The 23,605-nt window shown below is 40.6% G+C and overlaps 1 protein-coding gene across 1 annotated transcript; it reads left to right on the forward strand.

The window, feature by feature from the left end:
* Positions 1–16,590: 16,590 nt before the first annotated feature.
* Positions 16,591–19,140, forward strand: LOC130564256 (spondin-2-like). Its single transcript, XM_057350201.1, has 5 exons — positions 16,591–17,037; positions 17,501–17,728; positions 18,337–18,560; positions 18,950–18,971; positions 19,127–19,140. Exons 2-5 carry the CDS (start codon positions 17,509–17,511, stop codon positions 19,138–19,140), a joined length of 480 nt encoding a protein of 159 aa, XP_057206184.1. The 5' UTR covers positions 16,591–17,037; positions 17,501–17,508.
* Positions 19,141–23,605: the final 4,465 nt, after the last annotated feature.

Below are 23,605 nucleotides of genomic sequence, written 5' to 3' on the forward strand. Positions count from 1 at the left end.
CTGTTTCAATTCGGGTAACGTTGGCTCTTAACTCTCTGGCCCGCCGTTACAAACTGAACGCCTATCTACATGAATTTGTTATGTTGCGCAGCCATGTTTTGTACAGTAAGCTCTAACGGACAAACAGCTCTACAGAGCGCGTTTCGTATATGTTGGTCTTCGTGTGTGTTTTTAGACGCAGCTTGCGTCATCACTGAGTTGAAGACGCACAAAGTAGTAAGTCGTAGTAGGAGAGGAGGAGGAGTAGTCGTCGTCTAGCTGAAGCAATTGATTGTTCTGTCTTAGAAGTTTTGATAAAATGGAGGACCATGCGTATTGTGCACAAGCGCCGACAGAGCGTGAATCTCCGTCGTCAAAGAAGCGCAAACGTGATGCTGCCAGACGAATTAGAGACAAACGGCGGCAGAAATCCAGGATAAACATCGGTGTATCTATTACCAGATGGAAGGCACTGTTGAAAGACAAATGTTTTCAAGGCGACGCCGAAGTTGCCTGTTTTCTGCTAGACTGGTAAGATAATTCAACATTTTCAATGTTTCCACTTTTTCAATGTTTACCAAACAACTGTTTTGCTAAAACGGTAACATTAGCATTTTATACAAATGGCCATATAACCTCCGAATAATAATGTATTTCCTTCCCTGCGGTACGTACTCCGGTTGTTCCTGACTTTACAAAGGGGGAGACAAACGTCTACTAACTTACACCTAACTGCCTATGTCGCTGTCAGATCAAACGCTTTGAACAGCGTTGCTATTTACGATTAGCTAACTTTAGTTACTTTCACTACTCTCAGCGTGTACTAGATAGCACGCAAGAACTATATCTAATTATAGAATTGTAACAGTAACTTTAGCAATAGAATACATGTTAAATGATTAATTGCGTTAATATATTGCCTTACCTTTGCAAAGAAACATCGTTGCTTGTATCACTGCTATCCGCTGTCTCAGTAGACAACATCTTTTTTTACTGTTGCGGCCACTGTCGTAATTCGAAAGGGAGGGGTGGGCAAATGACTCAGAGATTCGTTGCAAAACTATAATACAACGCTAGTGGCCGCTGATTTTCAAGAACTGCGCCTTTAACTTCATTGGTAACCCTTGCGAAAACAAAGGCTATTCTAAAAACAATGGCAATGGCATAATGTCAAAACATTACTGCTGGGGCCACACCAAAAGATAATCGGGCTGATTTCTTCCCTTCCGACAGTCCTAGGTAAAGTCCCGATGATTTTAAAAGGTTTTAAAGATTATTTTATCAGATTCACCAGTGGTGTGATGTGTGTTAAGAGTGAATGAACCTGATTGGAAGAACATCGGATTCGCCCCGATCATGAATCTTAAATCCTGATGTGTGGGGGAAACCCTGAGGACAAACGCACAAGAACTCTGTTGATTGTCACGTGGAACAAAACAATACCCTATTAGAAAGCCAGCTGAAAGAAGTAGAACAACTGTAGTAATCACTTCAACAAACCATTTTCTTTATTCTGTCCATTTTCTGTCAAAAGCATTACAAACACTATCATCGCAGTTACGAATAATTTCAATAAAAATCAGGCAATCATGTGCAAGTGACGGTAGTGGTTGGAGTCCGAGTGTGCAGATGCTTTAAGGTGGAACAGAAAAAATAGGTCCAGTGGAGCCAGTAGAATCTTTCGGGTGAAAGAGTTTTTTACAAAACTGTATTATTTTTTTATTACTGTGAAGACAATATTTGATTTGCAATAAAATTATATCTAGTGCTGTGCCACATTAAAGGCTTTAGACGACGCTGCTTGAGCAATTTCTCAACGATGAATAATATTTTTAAAATGACATAAAAGTTATATGTACACATGTTTTATATTAATAAACAAAGCTTACAGTGAGATAATAACTTGTTCTGAAATCTCGAGAGAATTTGCGAGATTTCCTGTGTTCACAGGACTCTGTTTGAAAATCTGTTGGTGACGTGGTGTGCTTTCTGTGACAGGTTGCCTGGAGGGGGATCGAACCCAGGTCCCTGCCATTCAGTGTGTGAGGTGTAACTCACTGAGCTAGTCCCAAGGGTTTTAAACCCATTTGCAGAAGATAGAGAGTCAAGAGGCTTTAGTTATCAAAAATGAAAAATACTTGACTTTGTAGACAAAAGCTTAAAGTTCAAAACAAACTTGGCAAGCCATGCTTCCAATAAACAGAGTAACACAAAAGTAGACTCGGGGGTCTAAAAACTCAACATAAGAACATTTAACTTCAAACTGCTCAACAACAGGAACCGAGGAGTAAACGGATCAAGACTGAACACAAAGGCAGAGAACAAACAGACTTATGAAGGGTCAAACACCAGGTGTAGACAATCCGGTGATGATGAGGTGTTGAATGAGGCAATGTTGACCTCTACAGGCCTGGAGCGACCAGAGTCCATAATGTGGGTGCCATCTACTATCTGAGTCTCCTGGCAGGAGACTCAGGAAGAGCGACCCCTGCAGGCCAGGATGAACAAATAGTCCTAAAAGAACAGACATGTTATAATTTCTTTGTCACATCACAGCGCACCACACATTATAGGAGCAAGATGATTAAATCTAGGATTTTTTCTTCTCATGTTTGTGGTTTCTCACCATTTAAAACTCTTCTAAGATTAAAAAAAACTTTTGGTGTGGCCCCAGCGTAAGGGAAAACAACATCTTTATCGTTCCATGAATTACACGAACATCTGGAATGCACAACTATTTAAAATGTAAGTGTCTATAAAGGAATAACAAAGATATAAACATGTTGTGATGCTTTTGTATCCATCAAATGATCTCCAATATTTCCCCCAAGGGCCTCTCCAAAAATTTCTGGCGTAAATATAAACATTTGCACATGACTTTCTAAGTCCAGTGAGGGTTTTAAGTATTTGTTTTCAATAGTCACTTTCTTACAGATAAAAAGATCCCAAAATCACGATGACAGTTAAATGTTAAACAGTTTATTTCTCCTAAACTCAACTCAACTTTATTTATATAGAGCTTTTTACAATTTTCATTGTTACAAAGCAGCTGTACATAAGACATATTGACTATAAGCAAAACAATTAAAATTGTACCTGCAAAAACAAGAAAAAGTTGAAAACACAGAAGACAGACATACCCACATACAAAACACTCCACACACACAATATGCACACGTACTAACACACATAGACATAGACACACACACACGGATGCGCACGCACACACACACGTACACAGACACGCTCAGTGAGAGCACACATTTAAGATAAAGGAGAGAGAAGCACAGGTCAAATATAACAGATAATAAATTCCTATATGCAATATTAATTAAGTAAAACTTTAAGATTCTAAAGCAGCCCCCCCGGTCAGGCAGATAGTGCAAAAACAGTATGCAAACGGTGGCGAGGAACCCAAAACTCTAATCGAGAAAAAAAACCTCAGGAGAACCCAGGCCCAACCAGGGGATTCCAGTTCCCCTCTGGCAAAAGCTGCTGCCTCTGCACAAGCTCCAGAGAGCTTGCACAACAAGGCTAAATAAAATAAATAAACTTAATAATAAAATAAATTATAGTTTAAGATTATCATTAATAATCTAATAGCATTTGAAATTTTGTGGTGAAGACATGTCAAGAGACCGCGTCCTTCTTTATCCAGCTCTATCATCTCAGCTCTTGTCAGGTCCCCACTTCCCATTCTCCGCTCTACCATCAGGTCAGGCCATGAACTGCATCCTGCTCGCTGTGGTAACCTTGGAACAATGAGACAAGACTGGCTGAGAGTAGAGTACTGTTCTGTACTCTTTGATGCAACAAGTACATCAGTTGTGTTTTTGGTTCCGGTTGATCTAACTAATGCAGCCTAAACCCTCTGAAGATTTATATTATGGAAGAGTAGTGTATGCAAGATTAAAAAGATGCGTCTTTAGTCTAGATTTAAACTGACAGAGTGTGTCTGCCTCCCGGACAGTGCAGGGAAGACTATTCCAAAGTTTAGGCGCTAGATAGGAAAAGGATCTACCACCTGCACTTGATTTTGAAATTCTAGGTATTACCAACTGACAGGACGCCTGAGAGCGTAATGCACGTGAAGGACTGTAATACAAAAGGAGTTCATTCAAGTACTGAGGAGCTAAACCATGTAAGGCTTTATAGGTAATAAGCAAGATTTTAAAGTTAACGCGATGCTTTATAGGTAACCAGTGCAAGGTTGACAGAACCGGGCTAATATGTTCATACTTTTTTGTACGTGTAAGAACTCGAGCTGCCGCGTTTTGGACCAATTGGAGTTTTTGTAATAAGCCTGCAGGGCAACCACCTAACAGTGCATTACAGTAATCTAGTCTTGATGTCATGAATGCATGAATTAACTTCTCTGCATCTGCGATTGACAGCATATGACGTAGTTTAGATATATTCTTAAGATGGAAAAACGCAATTTTACAGGTGTTGGCGACGTGGCTCTCAAATGACAGATTACTATCGAATAGAACGCCAAGATTCTTTGCTGACGACGAGGGTTTTATGGAACATCCGTCAATAGTTAAACAGTATTCTTGGTTGTTACTTATAGCAGTTTTCGGTCCAATAAGTAACACTTCCGTTTTGTCCGAGTTCAGTAATAAAAAGTTGTTACTCATCCAGTTTTTTATATCGACTATGCATTCCATTATTCGATGGAACTGCTGTGTTTCATGAGGCTTCGAGGAAATATAAAGTTGAGTATCATCAGCATAACAGTGAAAGCTAACTCCGTGTCGCTTTATTATATCTCCTAGAGGTAGCATGTATAATGCGAAGAGCAGAGGCCCTAAGACTGAGCCCTGTGGTACACCGTACTGGACTTGCGATTTGCGTGACACCTCATTGTTTATTGCTACAAATTGAAAACGGTCGGATAAATAAGATTTAAACCATTTCAAAGCTATTCCCTTAATGCCGACATAATTTTCGAGTCTATGTAGGAGTGTGCTGTGGTCAATGGTATCGAATGCAGCACTAAGGTCTAGCAGCACCAATAACGAGATACAACCTCGGTCAGACGCCAATAGCAGATCATTTGTAACTCTGATCAAAGCAGTCTCTGTACTGTGACATGCTCTAAATCCAGACTGGAATTCTTCATTGATGTCATTCCTTGGGAGGAAGGAGCATAATTGAGTTGAAACTACTTTTTCCAGAACTTTAGATATGAAAGGTAGATTCGATATAGGCCTGTAGTTCCCTAGTTCTAAATACGTATTTATAGATCTTGGCAACATCTTGACTTGTTTTTCTGAACCAACATGCCTTGTGATTGAAGGCCTGTCGCTCTACGTAACTTTTAGTGTTGGATTTAATTCGGCGTCACTTTGGAAAGCGCAGTTTACCCCTTTTGCGTCATTTTTCGACGTGAAGGGCACGCAAATTTTAGTGATAACCCCAGTGATAATGTGATGAGCAGTGGACAGCGAGCCCCTCCGTGCAGAGGTGGGTAGAGTAGCCAAAATCTTTACTCAAGTAAAAGTACAAGTAACTTGAGAAATTGTTACTCAAGTAAAAGTCACTATTTTAAAATTTACTTGAGTAAAAGTAAAAAAGTATGCAATGAAAAAACTACTCAAGTAGCTAGTTACTTAGTTACTTTGTATCTGATTATATAGGCCTACTACATTAAATAAATATTAACGCCAATATTTTAATATTACATTTTAATCAATATGTTTAATTATCATAAGCAGATATCTTTGCAATATACTAGAGAGACTAAATAATAGACAAACACAGAAAAGACAAGCATTTCTGTAAATTTCATCTAATACTGATGTCAATGTAGTTTACACAACTTATTTAGAATAATAGACCATGTCAAACTAAAGCATTAACTAAACTCAGAGCATTTCCTAAGATGATCTAGAGCAGTGGTCGCCAACCCGTCGATCGCGATCGACTGGTCGATCTTTGAGACGTTACCTGTCGATCCCCGAAAGTAGGCTAATAGGAAAATGAAACTGATCAATGTTCAGTTTTGCAAGCGCATCTCTCTTTCTCTTCATTCAGCGGTTGTATGTTTTTAAGTTCTGCATTAATCTTTTCATGGCTGTGTAAATAATGATTGAGTTTTTAATGCGACCGTTATCATTAATCACATTTCATTGTGATGCGCGACTGCGCGTGATTGCTCTTCAGTGTTTCTAATGTCGGTGGTCAGTGATCAAACGCAAAATGACTCGCGCCTGCAGTGGCGTAACTGTCATTTGGAGGTCACTATATTGTTGCGGCGCATTACACTTAAAAACAGTTTATTCATATGACATAAAAATGCCACTTGTTCGTTGTTGTACGCGTTTTTGTGCTTTGACACTGGATGCGCAAGCAAGCGCCACGAGCGTGGATGATGCACGCATTTCATACTGTCCGTGTATCTGGAGTCGCGGCTCTCTGTCTTCAGCGAATATAACTTACGAATGTGAGCAACGGGATACGGTGAGAAAGCGGCGCATTTTAATGTTGAGTTTGTCTGAAAGACAACATCAGTCTATTCACAAAGTTGTAATTGTGAATGATCCGCGGGTCTGTCAGTGATGGTAAACTGCACAGTTTTCAGAGATGCTGGAGATGACATCTGCTGATATCCTATTTATGTTTTCAATTAGCCTAATATGATAGCCCATTCCGAACTACATTGTCAGACCTTTAGCTATTTTGTGAAACAGATACTTATTACCAAGACATTATTAGACGGGTAAAAGAATCAGAAACAGCTTTATTGCCAAGTATGTTTGCACATACATGGAATTTGTTTTGGTGACAGGAGAATCCAGTACACAGAAACAGCAACAACAGTACACAGAGACCATAACACAACACCAATTCAAACACCAGTTCAAGGACTTTAATTCACACATGTCAGCTTGACATTAAAACGAGGTTAAGAATAAGTTTATAAATGCTTAAAATAAATAATTGACGTTGTTGTTATTATTAGGGCCTATTTATAACATGTCCATCTATATACTGTATTTACTTAATAAAAGTAAACCAAATAAATGCATCATAAATAACAAATATATTTACAGTAAATACCTACATAATTAGGGTCTTGTTAAACTTATTCTTAACCTCGTTTTAATGTCAAGCTGTCATGTGTGAATTAAAGTCCTTGAACTGGTGTTTGAATTGGTGTTTTTCACCTCATTATGGCACACTGAAAGTGGCAACTCTACATGTTACAGAGTTTGCTTAGTTGCATCTGAAAAGTGGAACAAAGAATTTCAGATCATTCAAATAGATCCACAATTATAGGCTAAATAAAAGGCCTCAAGCTGGAGGTTCAATCTGGGCTGTTTTTATTTTCAACTTTTTGAGTGGTAGATCTTGCCTTTCAACAATTCCGAGGTCGGGGATCATGGGCTCAAAAAGGTTGGTGACCACTGATCTAGAGCATCTGCAGTGCTCTCTTAAATGAAATACACATTTTTGAACAAAGCTCATGTTTTCTCGTGTTGTGTCACGTGTGTGTTGTGAAACGCTCTTACTTGTAAACAAACAGTAAACAGTGAACCACACGCCCATCAACAAGTTTTCTTCCTTCTGTTCTTCAAATGTATATTTCTGCAAGCCCACGTCTCTGTGTCTGACAGGAACGCGCATGTTGCGTGTCTGACGAACAGGTCGCGCGGGTGCGCGCATATGGCGGGCATTTATCATCGCTGGCAAACAATATGACACATTTGCAGTTTTGATTGTATAGATATAGATTAATATCCACTTCATCCAACGCTCTTTGTGTTCTGCGTGTTCTTAAGTTTCGCGCTACGAGGAGTGAGTAATCCTGCTTCAGATGATTCAGATCGTGCTGCGAACTGAACAAATCATTTGAACTGATTCATTAGCCTATTCAAATGGTTTTGCCCATTGTTCAATTAATGCTTTCAAAAGAATCGACTCAAACGAATCGATCACTCGGGAATGCCCGTAAAAAGAGACGACAACCTTGAAATAAACAACGCGTTTTAAAAAGCATATTTTAAAATGAAGGAACGAAGGAACGTCACGCAATGTAAGTTATGTAACGAAGTAAAAGTACAGATTTTCTATTAGAAATTTACTCAAGTAAGAGTAAAAGTACACACTTTTAATTTTATTTAAAAAGTACATATTTTCCAAAATGTTACTCAAATAAATGTAACGAAGTAAATGTAGCGCGTTACTACCCACCTCTGCCTCCGTGACACCCTGGTTGAAATCAAACTTTGATGCTCATTATCTCATAATAAGCTTCTGAGACTTTTGCTTGGTTTTCACAGACTGGGTCACATAAAGTATAAGCCAGCTGGCAAACCTCCAATGAACACCTGTAATTTTCTAGTGCCTGAGGTAACTTTAACACAAACAGCACCAATAATGTCATACTTAGTTTATAATCAAAATACAGTCAGTAAAATAGTCAGGCTATTATAAAAAGGACAATGGCTGAGCACAGCTGCATTTCTCAGTATTCCTCCACAGCTAAATTTATTGATGTTGACCCAAGACAGATCTTGAGGGCAGTGAGTATAGAATGACTATTCACAGGAAATACCAGAGCTGGCTTATCAAAAAACCTGGATGTAAATGTGCATATAACAAGCATTGAAAACTGTGCTAAGCATTATTGCTGATTTTTTTGTGGTTAACCAACATTTTATTAATAAGAAAACACATAATCTAATACTGTACATTCTGTTTATTCTGAATAACCTGGAAAATAGATTTTGCATCATTAAAAAAAATCTAATCAGTCATGTCAAAGACTAAATAGCAAGACAGGCTTTCTGTTCACTTTAAAATGCCCCTAAGCAAATCTGTCTTTAGGAAGGGCTCAGTAAGTCAGACTCTTTATACTTCCGGTCGAGGAGTAGACGGTCACACTGGGAGATGTAAATGGGAATAACAGAAACTTTCACTTTTCAGTCAGTCAAGCTCTTAGATTAAACTTTTTAATGAATTTAAAGTGTATTCCTGGGTACTAGTTGCATTACCTTCACAGTACTTTTTACAGTATAGTAATTCTACAATTTATCACTATTAACTTTATACATGTGAAAACTTAAAATACCCCCAAAATTGTAATTTTTTTATCATTTATTCACCATTATGTCATTCCAAACCTGTATAACTTCTTTTCTTCTGCAGAACACAAAACAAGATTTTTAGAAAAATATTGCCAACCAAACAACACTTCCATTGTATGGACACAAAACCCACTGAGATATTTGTCAAAATATCCTTTCACAGAAGAAAGAGTCTGCTATCCCTATAAAAGCAGTTTCAGGAAAATACTGTAAAGGCTGTTGGTGCATCTCTGCTTTACTAGAAATAACTATTTAGAATCACAAATCCCTCTGATTAACAAAGGGAGATAGTCTTGAATATTTAAGTGGCTTGATTGAGTTTATTGACAGAATAATAAGCCTCAACTTTAAAATTTCAACTTTAAAATTTAAAGAAAATAAAAGCAAGAATGTGCAGCTCACTGGACAGTAGGACTGTGATGCATTTTAAATAACAAGACATTAATTTCTGCATTTCCCGATAACGTTGTCTCTTAGCGCGCTACAAAGACTCTAAAAGTACACCTTAACTACAGTTATACCTTTTCTAGGCATGTTTCCCGAACTATACCTTTCCCGGTTACTTTCTTACGTCCGACGTTACCAGGTGCTGCCTAGGGCGGTGGTGCTTAATGAATATCGATGGTTCTGTGAAATTCTGTGGAATGGCCCATACAGGGTTTGCTTCACTGTGTTATGTGAGGTAGCGGCGTTCTTTATAAAATAAGTGAATGAGCTTGCATTGTAGGATAAAAATAAACCAAATTGCAAACTAAATCCAACGATAGACATAATTTTATTGTGAAATGAGTGTGCGAACCCGCAATCCCATGCCGAAATGTATCAACCCGCTACACTAACTGGCAGTATAGTCATTTGCATCAAAGGTTCTCAAACTTTGGGTCATAAGGAGGGTCATGCAAAGCCACTTGCTGTTGCGGTGCATTAAAAAAGTTGATTCCAGCAACTAACAATTAGACTTGTATAGACCTGCACTGTCTGAGAGGCAGACATACTCTGTCAGTTTAAATCTAGACTAAAGATGCATCTTTTTAATCTTGCATGCACTACACTTCCATAATATAAATCCTCTGAGGGTTTAGGCTGCATTAGTTAGATCAACCGGAACCAGGAACACTTCCAACAACAACTGATGTACTTGTTGCATCAAAGAGTGCAGAAGAGTAACAGTGCTCAGCCAGTCTTGTCTCATTGTTCCAAGGTTACCACAGCGAGCAGGATGCAGTTCATGGCCAGACCTGATGGTAGAGCAGAGAATGGGAAGCGGCGACCTGACAAGAACTGATATGATAGAGCTGGATAAAGAAGGACGTGGCGACTTGACACATCTTCACTACAAAATTTCAAATGCTATAAGATTATTAATGATAATCTTAAATCTATAATTTTGAAGCTTACGGTCGGGTTTATTAAAACATTAAAATATAATCAACATTAATCACACTTACAATATCAAGGGGTATAATATAAACAAGTATGCCATGATTGTGCAGCCCTACAATCAGTAGCAGTTTTAACCACTACGCAAACCACGCAAATGTGTAGGGCCCTGCAAGCTTGGGGGGCCCCTATTGGCCACAAGCAGTTAAATCATTTGATGATTGCTTTTTGGAATGTGAGTTCACCATGATCTAGAAAGCAAGCACTGAAATCTTGTGGGTTCTTAAATAAAATAAATTTCTATAATATTTACTTGATTTGTGTTCTTGCTGTTTAGTTATTATAATTTAGTAATTATTATTAATAACTCAAATTATATTACATTTTAAATTATCAAAATTTGCCCCACAATTTTTCAGGTAGTGGTGCAACCCGTTCTCATCAATTGCATATAAATAACACGCTGTTGCAATATTGTGTAATACCTACGCCAAAGTTCGATTTTGCGTGTATATGATACGGCAATGTTTGCGTGCACCTTGGTGGAGAGCAGCCATTTTTAAATGTACATGAAGAGGAAACACTGAAATAATTAAAATAATACTGTTAGGTTTAGGGTTTGGGTTAGTGTAAAGGTTATAATATGCACGCACGCTAACCTTAGGTTTAGGGTTTGGGTTAGGGGACAGGTTAATAAGACAAATTGCCATTTAATATTGCCATTTAATATGCACGCACGCTAAAATTGGCGTATCATATGAACGCAGAAATAGGTGTATTGTATGCACGTAAAATTTAACTTTGGTATACGTATTACACAATATTGACACAGCGTTGTTTTATTTATACGCAATTTATGAGAATGGGCTCAGTGGTGCCACCCCTGGCACGGATACACAGTCATGAAGCGCGCATATCAAATATTTGATTCCAAAACAAAGAATGTTTATTCTTATGCCAAACTGTAAACAATTTTGCGTGCTGTAATGCGGTTCAAAGTAAAATAAATACAGGTTATATTTGTCTCACTAATTACTAATTACTCAATATTTCTGTTGTGCAATTCAAAGAAACATTTTTAATATGCATGTGTGGGGGGCCTCAGGTCTTGACTTTGCTTAGGGTCCCCAAAATAGTCACGCACCTGCCTACAATAAGGTATTTTGATATTGCAATTAAACTTATTCTTTCATGACAGAAGAAAAATAAAAAGTAAAGGGAGTGAATGTGTGTTTTTTTCCCTATTTTCTATTTGAAAGGTGTGCCATGAGATAGCCTACCTTTGATTATACCTGTTATTATAATATACTGTATGTTGCTATAGTGTCTTTATTTAGCCTACTCAATAAAAGCGCAGAACACGGAACATACTGTCGGAGGTCGGAGTCATTGAAAGAAGAGCCATCAACCCCCTTCACTCCCCTTTCTCCTGGTTTCTTGATATCATCATCAAAAGACCAGAGTCAAAACCTCTCACTGAGAGTTTTGATAACCTTTTGTTTCTCTGTTGGATATTTTACGACCCCTAAGCTTCAAAGCAGAGGGGAGAAGTCTCTCTGTCTAATTTGAAACTTAACATTTGAGGCTAACCAGAGAAACTTCTCTGACAAATAAGAACTTGTGTGATTCAACTGTCCTTTTCTATAAATATATCTAAATATCTAGGTTATATGTTGTTGCTCTTGTCATTTTTAAATAATCTGTAATTGTTAAATAGGCAAGTTAATTCAGGCTTTGTTTGTATTCGTACCTCCGAATGAATCATGACTTGATGCAATTCAAGCCTTAGCATATTTGATATATAAATGTTTGTCTTTACAATTCCTCCTTGTTTACATATATTGTGTGACCATAGAACATTCTCTTTTCATTATGTTATAATTTGGAATGGTATTTTGTAAAGTTGCCAGGAGGTCATAAAGATGCAAATTAGCTGTTGAGTGGACAAAGAACCTCTTCCCTGCTCAACTCTGATTGGTCGATTCAAACTCAGGTGGGCATGCCCGATGAAGTTAAATATCGAGCCTGCTCTGAAAAGACTCTCTTCCTCTCTTCTCTTCTGCTATACCTGCCTCCAAAACTTGGTTTGTGGTGTCTCTTCGGAGACTCCCCTTTTCCCCCCACTGGGAGAAAAGAAGGAACAATGGACTTCTGCTGCCATGTGGTTAAGCCATGCGGCCGATCACGAGGCCCACAACTTTCTGCAGGACTGCCTTCTGAAACCTTTTGAACACTTCCATCTCTACACGCGCATACGGATATCGGTCCAGCACAGAGCTTGCAAGTATCCGTTTCTATTTATAGAATAGCTGCGTTAAGTCTGTGCCTCTTTGTTAAAGATGATTTTTATTGGTGTTCAGAAATCGCTGCCATGCCCCCTCTCTCTCTCTCTCTCTCTCTCTCTCTCTCTCGCTCCATGCTGCCTAGCGCATTTGTGTTCCATGTATTTGTTTGTTTTATGCGATTGTCATTGTTTTGTTTACCATGTAGAGTACAGTTTAATAAACAACCATATATATTCATTTCTGATGGGTTTTCTGTATTCACGCTCACAAGCTTGGTCCCTTCTACTGTGTTTCGATTCGCTACCTTTGCTCTAAATCCTGTTTGGTAAAGTCACTGTAGCGAGGAAGGCGGGACGAGAGCCGTGGGGCAGGAAGGCGGGGCCGGTGGCGTGAGTGATGAGTATCAGCTGTACGCGCACCGCTCCCGCATGCCTCACGGGGAGCTAGGGAGCATAAGAGGACGAGCGACGGGACTGCCGACAAGAGAGGACCGGGCCCGGAAATGTTAAGTTTTATTTATGTTTGTGTGGCCGGCAGTCGACCGTGAGGTGGCTGCCGGCCATTTACTTCCGTGTTATTGTTTGTTTATTTTTGATTAAAGTTTATTGTTTAAATGATGCCGGTTCCCGCCTGCTTCCTTCCCTACATTGAACTTTGTTACATTGGTGCCGAAACCCGGGAGGAAGGAGGGACATGCTGTCGAAGAGCCCTCGCCGCCGAGCGGTGCTGAGGAGTTCGGGCAGCCGCTGGCGGACGAGGGACTTCCGCCAGCAGCTGCCCGAGGCAGTGGTGCTGGAGCGAGAGGAATCGGTGGGGACGGAGAGCTTGCGGCCGTGCTCCTGGGAAGAGGTGGGATGGCGGCCATAGAGGGAGTGGAGGAGTTGCCGCCGTCGGCCGTGAGCCGGAATCCTGTTACCAACAGCCATGATGGTGAGGAACAGGAAACGGGGAACTTGTTGCCGGCTGCCCTCAGCCAGAAGCCGTCGCCGGCCGCCAGGAGGCGGAGGAGGATCGGGCCGTCCACCGAACGTCCAGCACCACAGCATAGCACCGCGAGGAAGAGCCTCTCGGCTGGCTGAGGACCGAGCGACGGCGTGTCGGGGAACCGGACTATTTTTTTTCCTCTCTCCCCTCTCTTCGTCCCTGTCGCTCGGGGTGCTCCCGGCTCCGTTCTCTCGTCTCGCCGGTGCGTACCCCCAGGCGCTGGGGCTCTCAAGGGGGGGGGCCCCTGGGGGGGGAGTAAGCACAGGCGTGGTGGTACACCCGAGCCTGTGAGGGGCGATGGGGGTATGTAGCGAGGAAGGCGGGACGAGAGCCGTGGGGCAGGAAGGCGGGACCGGTGGCGTGAGTGATAATGAGTATCAGCTGTATGTGCACCAGTCCCGCATGCCTCACGGGGAGCTAGGGAGCATAAGAGGACGAGCGACGGGACTGCCGAGGAGAGAGGACCGGGCCTGGAAATGTTAAGTTTTATTTATGTTTGTGTGGCTGGCAGTCGACCGTGAGGTGGCTGCCGGCCTTTTACTTCCTTGTTATTGTTAGTTTATTTTTGATTAAAGATTGTTAAATGTTCGCCGGTTCCCGCCTTCTTCCATCCCTACATTGAACTTTGTTACAGTCACATTACTTATGGCCATGAGATAATGTAAAGTATGTAATATCATTGAGGCATTCGCTGGACGAATGCATACAAGTATTGTTATGCTTTATATACATATTTTACGGTCTCTGATTAGTAATATTTGTTCACGATTATTATACGTATTTTCCTTTGAGCTAAACTAATTCCTTGACTGAAATTGATGTTTTAAATAACTTATTTCATGGATGTGATCTTGAAAGATCTGGTGGAGAACCATATTTGGTGAGCTTTGCTCATGAATATAATAACGTTAGCTAAAACCGCTACAATACGTATAATCAACAGGCAGCCTATAGCAGGGAAAACACCTTGAGCTGAATTTAAGGGCTGCTCCGTTGATTTTGTCTTGACAAAGTCAGAACAACAAGATCCAAAAGCTGCTGAATTTGTTGCCGTGGCAGGTTAAGTTTTATATTATTATAATTGCAGCATAAATTGTAACCAGGTTTTCACGGATTAAATGCACTAAAATACTCCGCGGATGGCGCCATCTTTGAATTAGCAAAAAAATTGCTTTATCGCTACAGTTTGACTGAACTTCCTACCACAATCTTTCTCTTTAAATATACTCAAAATTATTTGGTTTGCCAGCTGATGCACCTTTAAATTATATCATTAAAAAGCTAACAACCATCAGTGTAAAGACAATTATTGTTTTTGCATCAAAATACTGGTATAGAATTTTATTTGTATAGACTGAAGCTTTTTTTTCACAGTGGCCACTACCGGGGTGAACTTTTAACAGTGATAAGGTATAGCTAGGAGCGCTCCAGACCAACCTTCCGAATGTATGACTTACAGAAGGTATACTTAACTAAGAACATTTCGGGAAACACATATTAACGATAAGGTACAGTTTAAGGTATAACTTAAGAATGACGTAGCGATAAAAAGGTTTCGGGAAACCGTGGCTGGTCAGTAAGTTTCTGGATAAAGATTCAGGAACTTGTAGAAATTATATTAATCAGTTAACCAATAACATTTCTATCTGTTTACATCATAACGTCTGTAAATCAGGAGAATCTTTTGTGCATTCATTGTCAGAGCTGCACTTTCTGAATCTGTAACAGTAACATTAAAAGCACAATATGTAGGGTTTTTGCATTATTATTGCAAATATCTGAAAAAATGCAATTTTAAAGGTAGAGTATATGAAATTTAGCGGCATCTAGTGGTGAGGTTATGAATTTTAACCAACTGCTCACTCCACCGTTCACACCTCCCTTAAGAAACACTACGGTGGCTGACACAGGACTAAGATGTTGTCACGTTTTCATCTGCACCTATTCACAATCATAGCCACCACATACAGTATAATCATGCCACACACACTCAGTCCTTGGCAGTTTTTCAATATGCGTTCTTCAGTGGACTTGTGTCCTCATGTTCTCGCTCTACGTCATCGATAACCGTCAATGTCCGGTTCCAATACTCAAGAACAGAGAACGCATGAAAGTCTGCAAGTTCCATGAAAGTCTCCAAGTTCGTTCTTCTGAGGCTGCATTGCGAGACCGGTCTCCACGAGAACACAAGTCCGTGCTTTGCGTTCTTGGAATTGAGATACGGCACTTGTCTGGTCTCATCCAAGACTACCACAGGTAAAAGACACTTATCATACTTACCTGGCCATACTGTACCTCACATGCAAATTCTCTCTGCTGTTGACATTTAACAACACTGCAATTAACCTGTCTACATTTACTTTTGTTATTGTTTCATGACCTCCAGTGGAAAAAAATGACATATTGTACCTTTAAGACTGAGTAAGAATATGTTGTTTTATAATCAAAATTTTGCCCATCAAGGATCTCCTAGAAGTGCATCACTTCATTAAAGTTACTGTCAAACAAATCTATTTGTGCATTCATGCTTACTTTAACACACTTAATGTACATGACTCTTTCAGTAACTTCAAATATCATTTCAGTTAGTCCATTGTGACCAGTGACCACTCCTTGAACAACCGATCACAGAATAAATGAACAATGAGAGACATTTGACAGAAACTGACCCTAGATCAGGCCAGACATAAAACATTTGTCAACCTCATTAGATGTTGCAATCCCGTTGGACCAATTTGCAATCAAAGAATATTGAAAACGATTAAAGCAAGCTCTCAAAAATTGAACCGGTTCGTAGGAAACCACATCCAAACAGTATTCAGCAAATTAAGTGTCAAGAAGCTGGAGAGAATTTGAGAAGGGTGAGGGTTAAAACGTGAGCATGTGGAAGCAATTACCGGCTGCAGGCTGGATCGCTTCTCTCTCGGCTTGCCGGGTGCTACCAGCCAAGTCTGTTTCTACATCAACCAACGCCACAATATTACCTCCTCATCTGAGTGCGGAAACCTCAGGAACTGCACAGTGGTGCTCTCTCCATGGAAATTTGTTTGGGAGGGGATCTCGATTCAAACAGTGACTCAGTCGCAGACACCAAAGAGGAAATCCCATATGGACTTGTAATGTGGAGTGTGGAGTGCTCAGCACTACATCTGGGAGGGGTCAGGAGGTTATTGATATTATACTGCTGGGACTGGTGGAAACGCATAAATAGCTGCAAAAAGCGCAGCTATCTTGCAGTCTTTCTCTGGACGCCCGGGGACAGGTGACCTCCACTTAAGTCTTCTGTAGAAAGCCCATCTGTCTCTGCAAACCCGGTAAGTGCTAAGCTCATACTGTCATGTTTGGTTTGAAAACAAACTGGAGTAAAATTGTGCATGAATATGATCAATTCCAATTATACTGTATTTCGAGCATTTATTATGTGGCATTTACATAATAAAAACAAGGAGAAAAGTGCAAATCTGTTTTAATACATTTTGATTGTAATAGAAAGTAATGTCATAAGGTAACTTTTTTCTTATAGGCAAGAAATTCGACAAAGAAAACACTGAAAGGGAATTTGCTTGTTCTGACCCACATTCTTTCCACATTAGTCATTGTATGACACAGTTATATCGAATCGCATACAGACAGTGTCCGCTTATGTAAAATCTTTCTCATGCTGATCCATTTTATCACTGACATTTAGTTAGAAAAGGAGTGGTCTAATGCATTCAGACCTGGTTGTGGCAGGTATCCACATGTCTCCCATGATAACATTATTTGTTATTCCTTCAGAAACGAAAATGGAAAAGATCACATCAACAAACTGCTGGCTGCATTGTGTCACCCTGATGCTGTCTGTGCTGCCTGGAGTCCCTGCGATGCCGGTAGATGTGGACCGTGTGTGCATGGCGCCGTCCACAGCCAAGTACAGACTGACGTTTGCTGGCAAGTGGAGTCAGACTGCCTTTCCCAAGCACTACCCTCTGTACAGGCCGCCTGCTCAGTGGTCCCCCATATTTGGTGAGTATGCGCACACAAACCATTATCTTTTTAGAAATCATGATGATTGTTTGCCCTTCATTTTGACTCAAAAACCAAAGTACATGTGTTCGCCCCAACCTTTCACATTTTTATGCGGGATACAAATTAGATGTTATACCCCTAAATAAAATGTATGTGGGGCCTCTTGAGTATATATTCTCCATGACATTTTTTTAATGTTATAGAAACAGTAACAGTAACCAAGGTGTGTACTTTCAACTGGTGGCAACAGCTTGCTGTTGCTTTTAATTGGGAACATTAGCAAAACATAAACATCATCACTTTATTATTCAATTACATTTCACAAATATAGCACATTTACGTTACTTTTCATGTCTCGCTGGAGGGGCTAGAAGTGCCAAAAAAACAATTTGCAATGTGCAAGACAATCTGCCAGAGATGCAGTGTGCCTTGCAACTTCCTATAAAATCTTATGTTGAATGTTGACCACCCTGAAAGCCATTTTATAATCTGCATGCTGTTCATAAACCCCCAATCAAGCTAATGATGGCGGTCCTTGTGCACCTTGTTAATTCCAAAGATAGATGAAGTTTATATCCAGTGATTATACTGCTTTATCATTATAGGAGTAACTCACAGCTCAGACTATCACATCTGGGAAAGGAACGAATACGCCAGTAATGGGGTGAGAGAGTTTTCTGAGAGAGGAGAGGCTTGGAGTCTTATAAAAGAGGTGGCGGCAGCTGGGGAGCAAATCCAGAGCGTCTACGGTCTCTTCTCAACACTGCCTGTAGTTGGAGGGACTAACCAGGCCACCACGGAATTTGAGGTTTATGCAAGACACTCTTTGGTAAGTACACTGTGGTCTGCAATATGACAAGACAGATGACACTATGAATCCTCCTTAGGAAAAAACAAAGCCATGGTCCTGTTAGTATGTGTTCTATATTTCTGCACCGAATGTCATATATCTGGTCATTTAAAAAAAATCTGAATCAAATTCTAATTAAAAAAATGCATGTGTTTTCAATCACAAGATATCGACACTTACCGTGCCCCCCCCAAATCTCTTGGGTCAAGAAGTCCATATTACAAATATTTAATTTGCCTCCTTGGCATTCCTCATGAAGATTAAGAGGCATTGTAATCGATAAAACTTTTCAAATGAAAATGAGCCAAGAGCAGCTTGTGCTGGCTAACAGGCAGTTACAAGTCCTAATGGTGTTCTTATTTTTGCAGTTGTCATTCATTGTNTTAAAAAGTACATATTTTCCAAAATGTTACTCAAATAAATGTAACGAAGTAAATGTAGCGCGTTACTACCCACCTCTGCCTCCGTGACACCCTGGTTGAAATCAAACTTTGATGCTCATTATCTCATAATAAGCTTCTGAGACTTTTGCTTGGTTTTCACAGACTGGGTCACATAAAGTATAAGCCAGCTGGCAAACCTCCAATGAACACCTGTAATTTTCTAGTGCCTGAGGTAACTTTAACACAAACAGCACCAATAATGTCATACTTAGTTTATAATCAAAATACAGTCAGTAAAATAGTCAGGCTATTATAAAAAGGACAATGGCTGAGCACAGCTGCATTTCTCAGTATTCCTCCACAGCTAAATTTATTGATGTTGACCCAAGACAGATCTTGAGGGCAGTGAGTATAGAATGACTATTCACAGGAAATACCAGAGCTGGCTTATCAAAAAACCTGGATGTAAATGTGCATATAACAAGCATTGAAAACTGTGCTAAGCATTATTGCTGATTTTTTTGTGGTTAACCAACATTTTATTAATAAGAAAACACATAATCTAATACTGTACATTCTGTTTATTCTGAATAACCTGGAAAATAGATTTTGCATCATTAAAAAAAATCTAATCAGTCATGTCAAAGACTAAATAGCAAGACAGGCTTTCTGTTCACTTTAAAATGCCCCTAAGCAAATCTGTCTTTAGGAAGGGCTCAGTAAGTCAGACTCTTTATACTTCCGGTCGAGGAGTAGACGGTCACACTGGGAGATGTAAATGGGAATAACAGAAACTTTCACTTTTCAGTCAGTCAAGCTCTTAGATTAAACTTTTTAATGAATTTAAAGTGTATTCCTGGGTACTAGTTGCATTACCTTCACAGTACTTTTTACAGTATAGTAATTCTACAATTTATCACTATTAACTTTATACATGTGAAAACTTAAAATACCCCCAAAATTGTAATTTTTTTATCATTTATTCACCATTATGTCATTCCAAACCTGTATAACTTCATTTCTTCTGCAGAACACAAAACAAGATTTTTAGAAAAATATTGCCAACCAAACAACACTTCCATTGTATGGACACAAAACCCACTGAGAAATTTGTCAAAATATCCTTTCACAGAAGAAAGAGTCTGCTATCCCTATAAAAGCAGTTTCAGGAAAATACTGTAAAGGCTGTTGGTGCATCTCTGCTTTACTAGAAATAACTATTTAGAATCACAAATCCCTCTGATTAACAAAGGGAGATATCTTGAATATTTAAGTGGCTTGATTGAGTTTATTGACAGAATAATAAGCCTCAACTTTAAAATTTAAAGTTTAAAATTTAAAGAAAATAAAAGCAAGAATGTGCAGCTCACTGGACAGTAGGACTGTGATGCATTTTAAATAACAAGACATTAATTTCTGCATTTCCCGATAACGTTGTCTCTTAGCGCGCTACAAAGACTCTAAAAGTACACCTTAACTACAGTTATACCTTTTCTAGGCATGTTTCCCGAACTATACCTTTCCCGGTTACTTTCTTACGTCCGACGTTACCAGGTGCTGCCTAGGGCGGTGGTGCTTAATGAATATCGATGGTTCTGTGAAATTCTGTGGAATGGCCCATACAGGGTTTGCTTCACTGTGTTATGTGAGGTAGCGGCGTTCTTTATAAAATAAGTGAATGAGCCGTGGGGCAGGAAGGCGGGGCCAGTGGCGTGAGTGATGAGTATCAGCTGTACGCGCACCGATCCCGCATGCCTCACGGGGAGCTAGGGAGCATAAGAGGACGAGCGACGGGACTGCCGACAAGAGAGGACCGGGCCCGGAAATGTTAAGTTTTATTTATGTTTGTGTTGCCGGCAGTCGACCGTGAGGTGGCTGCCGGCCATTTACTTCCGTGTTATTGTTTGTTTATTTTTGATTAAAGTTTATTGTTTAAATGATGCCGGTTCCCGCCTGCTTCCTTCCCTACATTGAACTTTGTTACATTGGTGCCGAAACCCGGGAGGAAGGAGGGACATGCTGTCGAAGAGCCCTCGCCGCCGAGCGGTGCAGAGGAGTTCGGGCAGCCGCTGGCGGACGAGGGACATCCGCCAGCAGCTGCCCGAGGCAGTGGTGCTGGAGCGAGAGGAAACGGTGGGGACGGAGAGCTAGCGGCCGTGCTCCTGGGAAGAGGTGGGATGGCGGCCATAGAGGGAGCGGAGGAGTTGCCGCCGTCGGCCGTGAGCCGGAATCCTGTTACCAACAGCCATGATGGTGAGGAACAGGAAACGGGGAACTTGTTGCCGGCTGCCCTCAGCCAGAAGCCGTCGCCGGCCGCCAGGAGGCGGAGGAGGATCGGGCCGTCCACCGAACGTCCAGCACCACAGCATAGCACCGCGAGGAAGAGCCTCTCGGCTGGCTGAGGACCGAGCGACGGCGTGTCGGGGAACCGGACTATTTTTTTTCCTCTCTCCCCTCTCTTCGTCCCTGTCGCTCGGGGTGCTCCCGGCTCCGTTCTCTCGTCTCGCCGGTGCGTACCCCCAGGCGCTGGGGCTCTCAAGGGGGGGGGCCCCTGGGGGGGGAGTAAGCACAGGCGAGGTGGTACACCCGAGCCTGTGAGGGGCGATGGGGGTATGTAGCGAGGAAGGCGGGACGAGAGCCGTGGGGCAGGAAGGCGGGACCGGTGGCGTGAGTGATAATGAGTATCAGCTGTATGAGCACCAGTCCCGCATGCCTCACGGGGAGCTAGGGAGCATAAGAGGACGAGCGACGGGACTGCCGAGGAGAGAGGACCGGGCCAGGAAATGTTAAGTTTTATTTATGTTTGTGTGGCTGGCAGTCGACCGTGAGGTGGCTGCCGGCCTTTTACTTCCATGTTATTGTTAGTTTATTTTTGATTAAAGATTGTTAAATGTTCGCCGGTTCCCGCCTTCTTCCATCCCTACATTGAACTTTGTTACAGTCACATTACTTATGGCCATGAGATAATGTAAAGTATGTAATATCATTGAGGCATTCGCTGGACGAATGCATACAAGTATTGTTATGCTTTATATACATATTTTACGGTCTCTGATTAGTAATATTTGTTCACGATTATTATACGTATTTTCCTTTGAGCTAAACTAATTCCTTGACTGAAATTGATGTTTTAAATAACTTATTTCATGGATGTGATCTTGAAAGATCTGGTGGAGAACCATATTTGGTGAGCTTTGCTCATGAATATAATAACGTTAGCTAAAACCGCTACAATACGTATAATCAACAGGCAGCCTATAGCAGGGAAAACACCTTGAGCTGAATTTAAGGGCTGCTCCGTTGATTTTGTCTTGACAAAGTCAGAACAACAAGATCCAAAAGCTGCTGAATTTGTTGCCGTGGCAGGTTAAGTTTTATATTATTATAATTGCAGCATAAATTGTAACCAGGTTTTCACGGATTAAATGCACTAAAATACTCCGCGGATGGCGCCATCTTTGAATTAGCAAAAAAATTGCTTTATCGCTACAGTTTGACTGAACTTCCTACCACAATCTTTCTCTTTAAATATACTCAAAATTATTTGGTTTGCCAGCTGATGCACCTTTAAATTATATCATTAAAAAGCTAACAACCATCAGTGTAAAGACAATTATTGTTTTTGCATCAAAATACTGGTATAGAATTTTATTTGTATAGACTGAAGCTTTTTTTTCACAGTGGCCACTACCGGGGTGAACTTTTAACAGTGATAAGGTATAGCTAGGAGCGCTCCAGACCAACCTTCCGAATGTATGACTTACAGAAGGTATACTTAACTAAGAACATTTCGGGAAACACATATTAACGATAAGGTACAGTTTAAGGTATAACTTAAGAATGACGTAGCGATAAAAAGGTTTCGGGAAACGTGGCTGGTCAGTAAGTTTCTGGATAAAGATTCAGGAACTTGTAGAAATTATATTAATCAGATAACCAATAACATTTCTATCTGTTTACATCATAACGTCTGTAAATCAGGAGAATCTTTTGTGCATTCATTGTCAGAGCTGCACTTTCTGAATCTGTAACAGTAACATTAAAAGCACAATATGTAGGGTTTTTGCATTATTATTGCAAATATCTGAAAAAATGCAATTTTAAAGGTAGAGTATATGAAATTTAGCGGCATCTAGTGGTGAGGTTATGAATTTTAACCAACTGCTCACTCCACCGTTCACACCTCCCTTAAGAAACACTACGGTGGCTGACACAGGACTAAGATGTTGTCACGTTTTCATCTGCACCTATTCACAATCATAGCCACCACATACAGTATAATCATGCCACACACACTCAGTCCTTGGCAGTTTTTCAATATGCGTTCTTCAGTGGACTTGTGTCCTCATGTTCTCGCTCTACGTCATCGATAACCGTCAATGTCCGGTTCCAATACTCAAGAACAGAGAACGCATGAAAGTCTGCAAGTTCCATGAAAGTCTCCAAGTTCGTTCTTCTGAGGCTGCATTGCGAGACCGGTCTCCACGAGAACACAAGTCCGTGCTTTGCGTTCTTGGAATTGAGATACGGCACTTGTCTGGTCTCATCCAAGACTACCACAGGTAAAAGACACTTATCATACTTACCTGGCCATACTGTACCTCACATGCAAATTCTCTCTGCTGTTGACATTTAACAACA

Source organism: Triplophysa rosa, linkage group LG13 (assembly GCF_024868665.1).
Source record: "Triplophysa rosa linkage group LG13, Trosa_1v2, whole genome shotgun sequence".
Lineage (NCBI taxonomy): Eukaryota > Metazoa > Chordata > Actinopteri > Cypriniformes > Nemacheilidae > Triplophysa > Triplophysa rosa.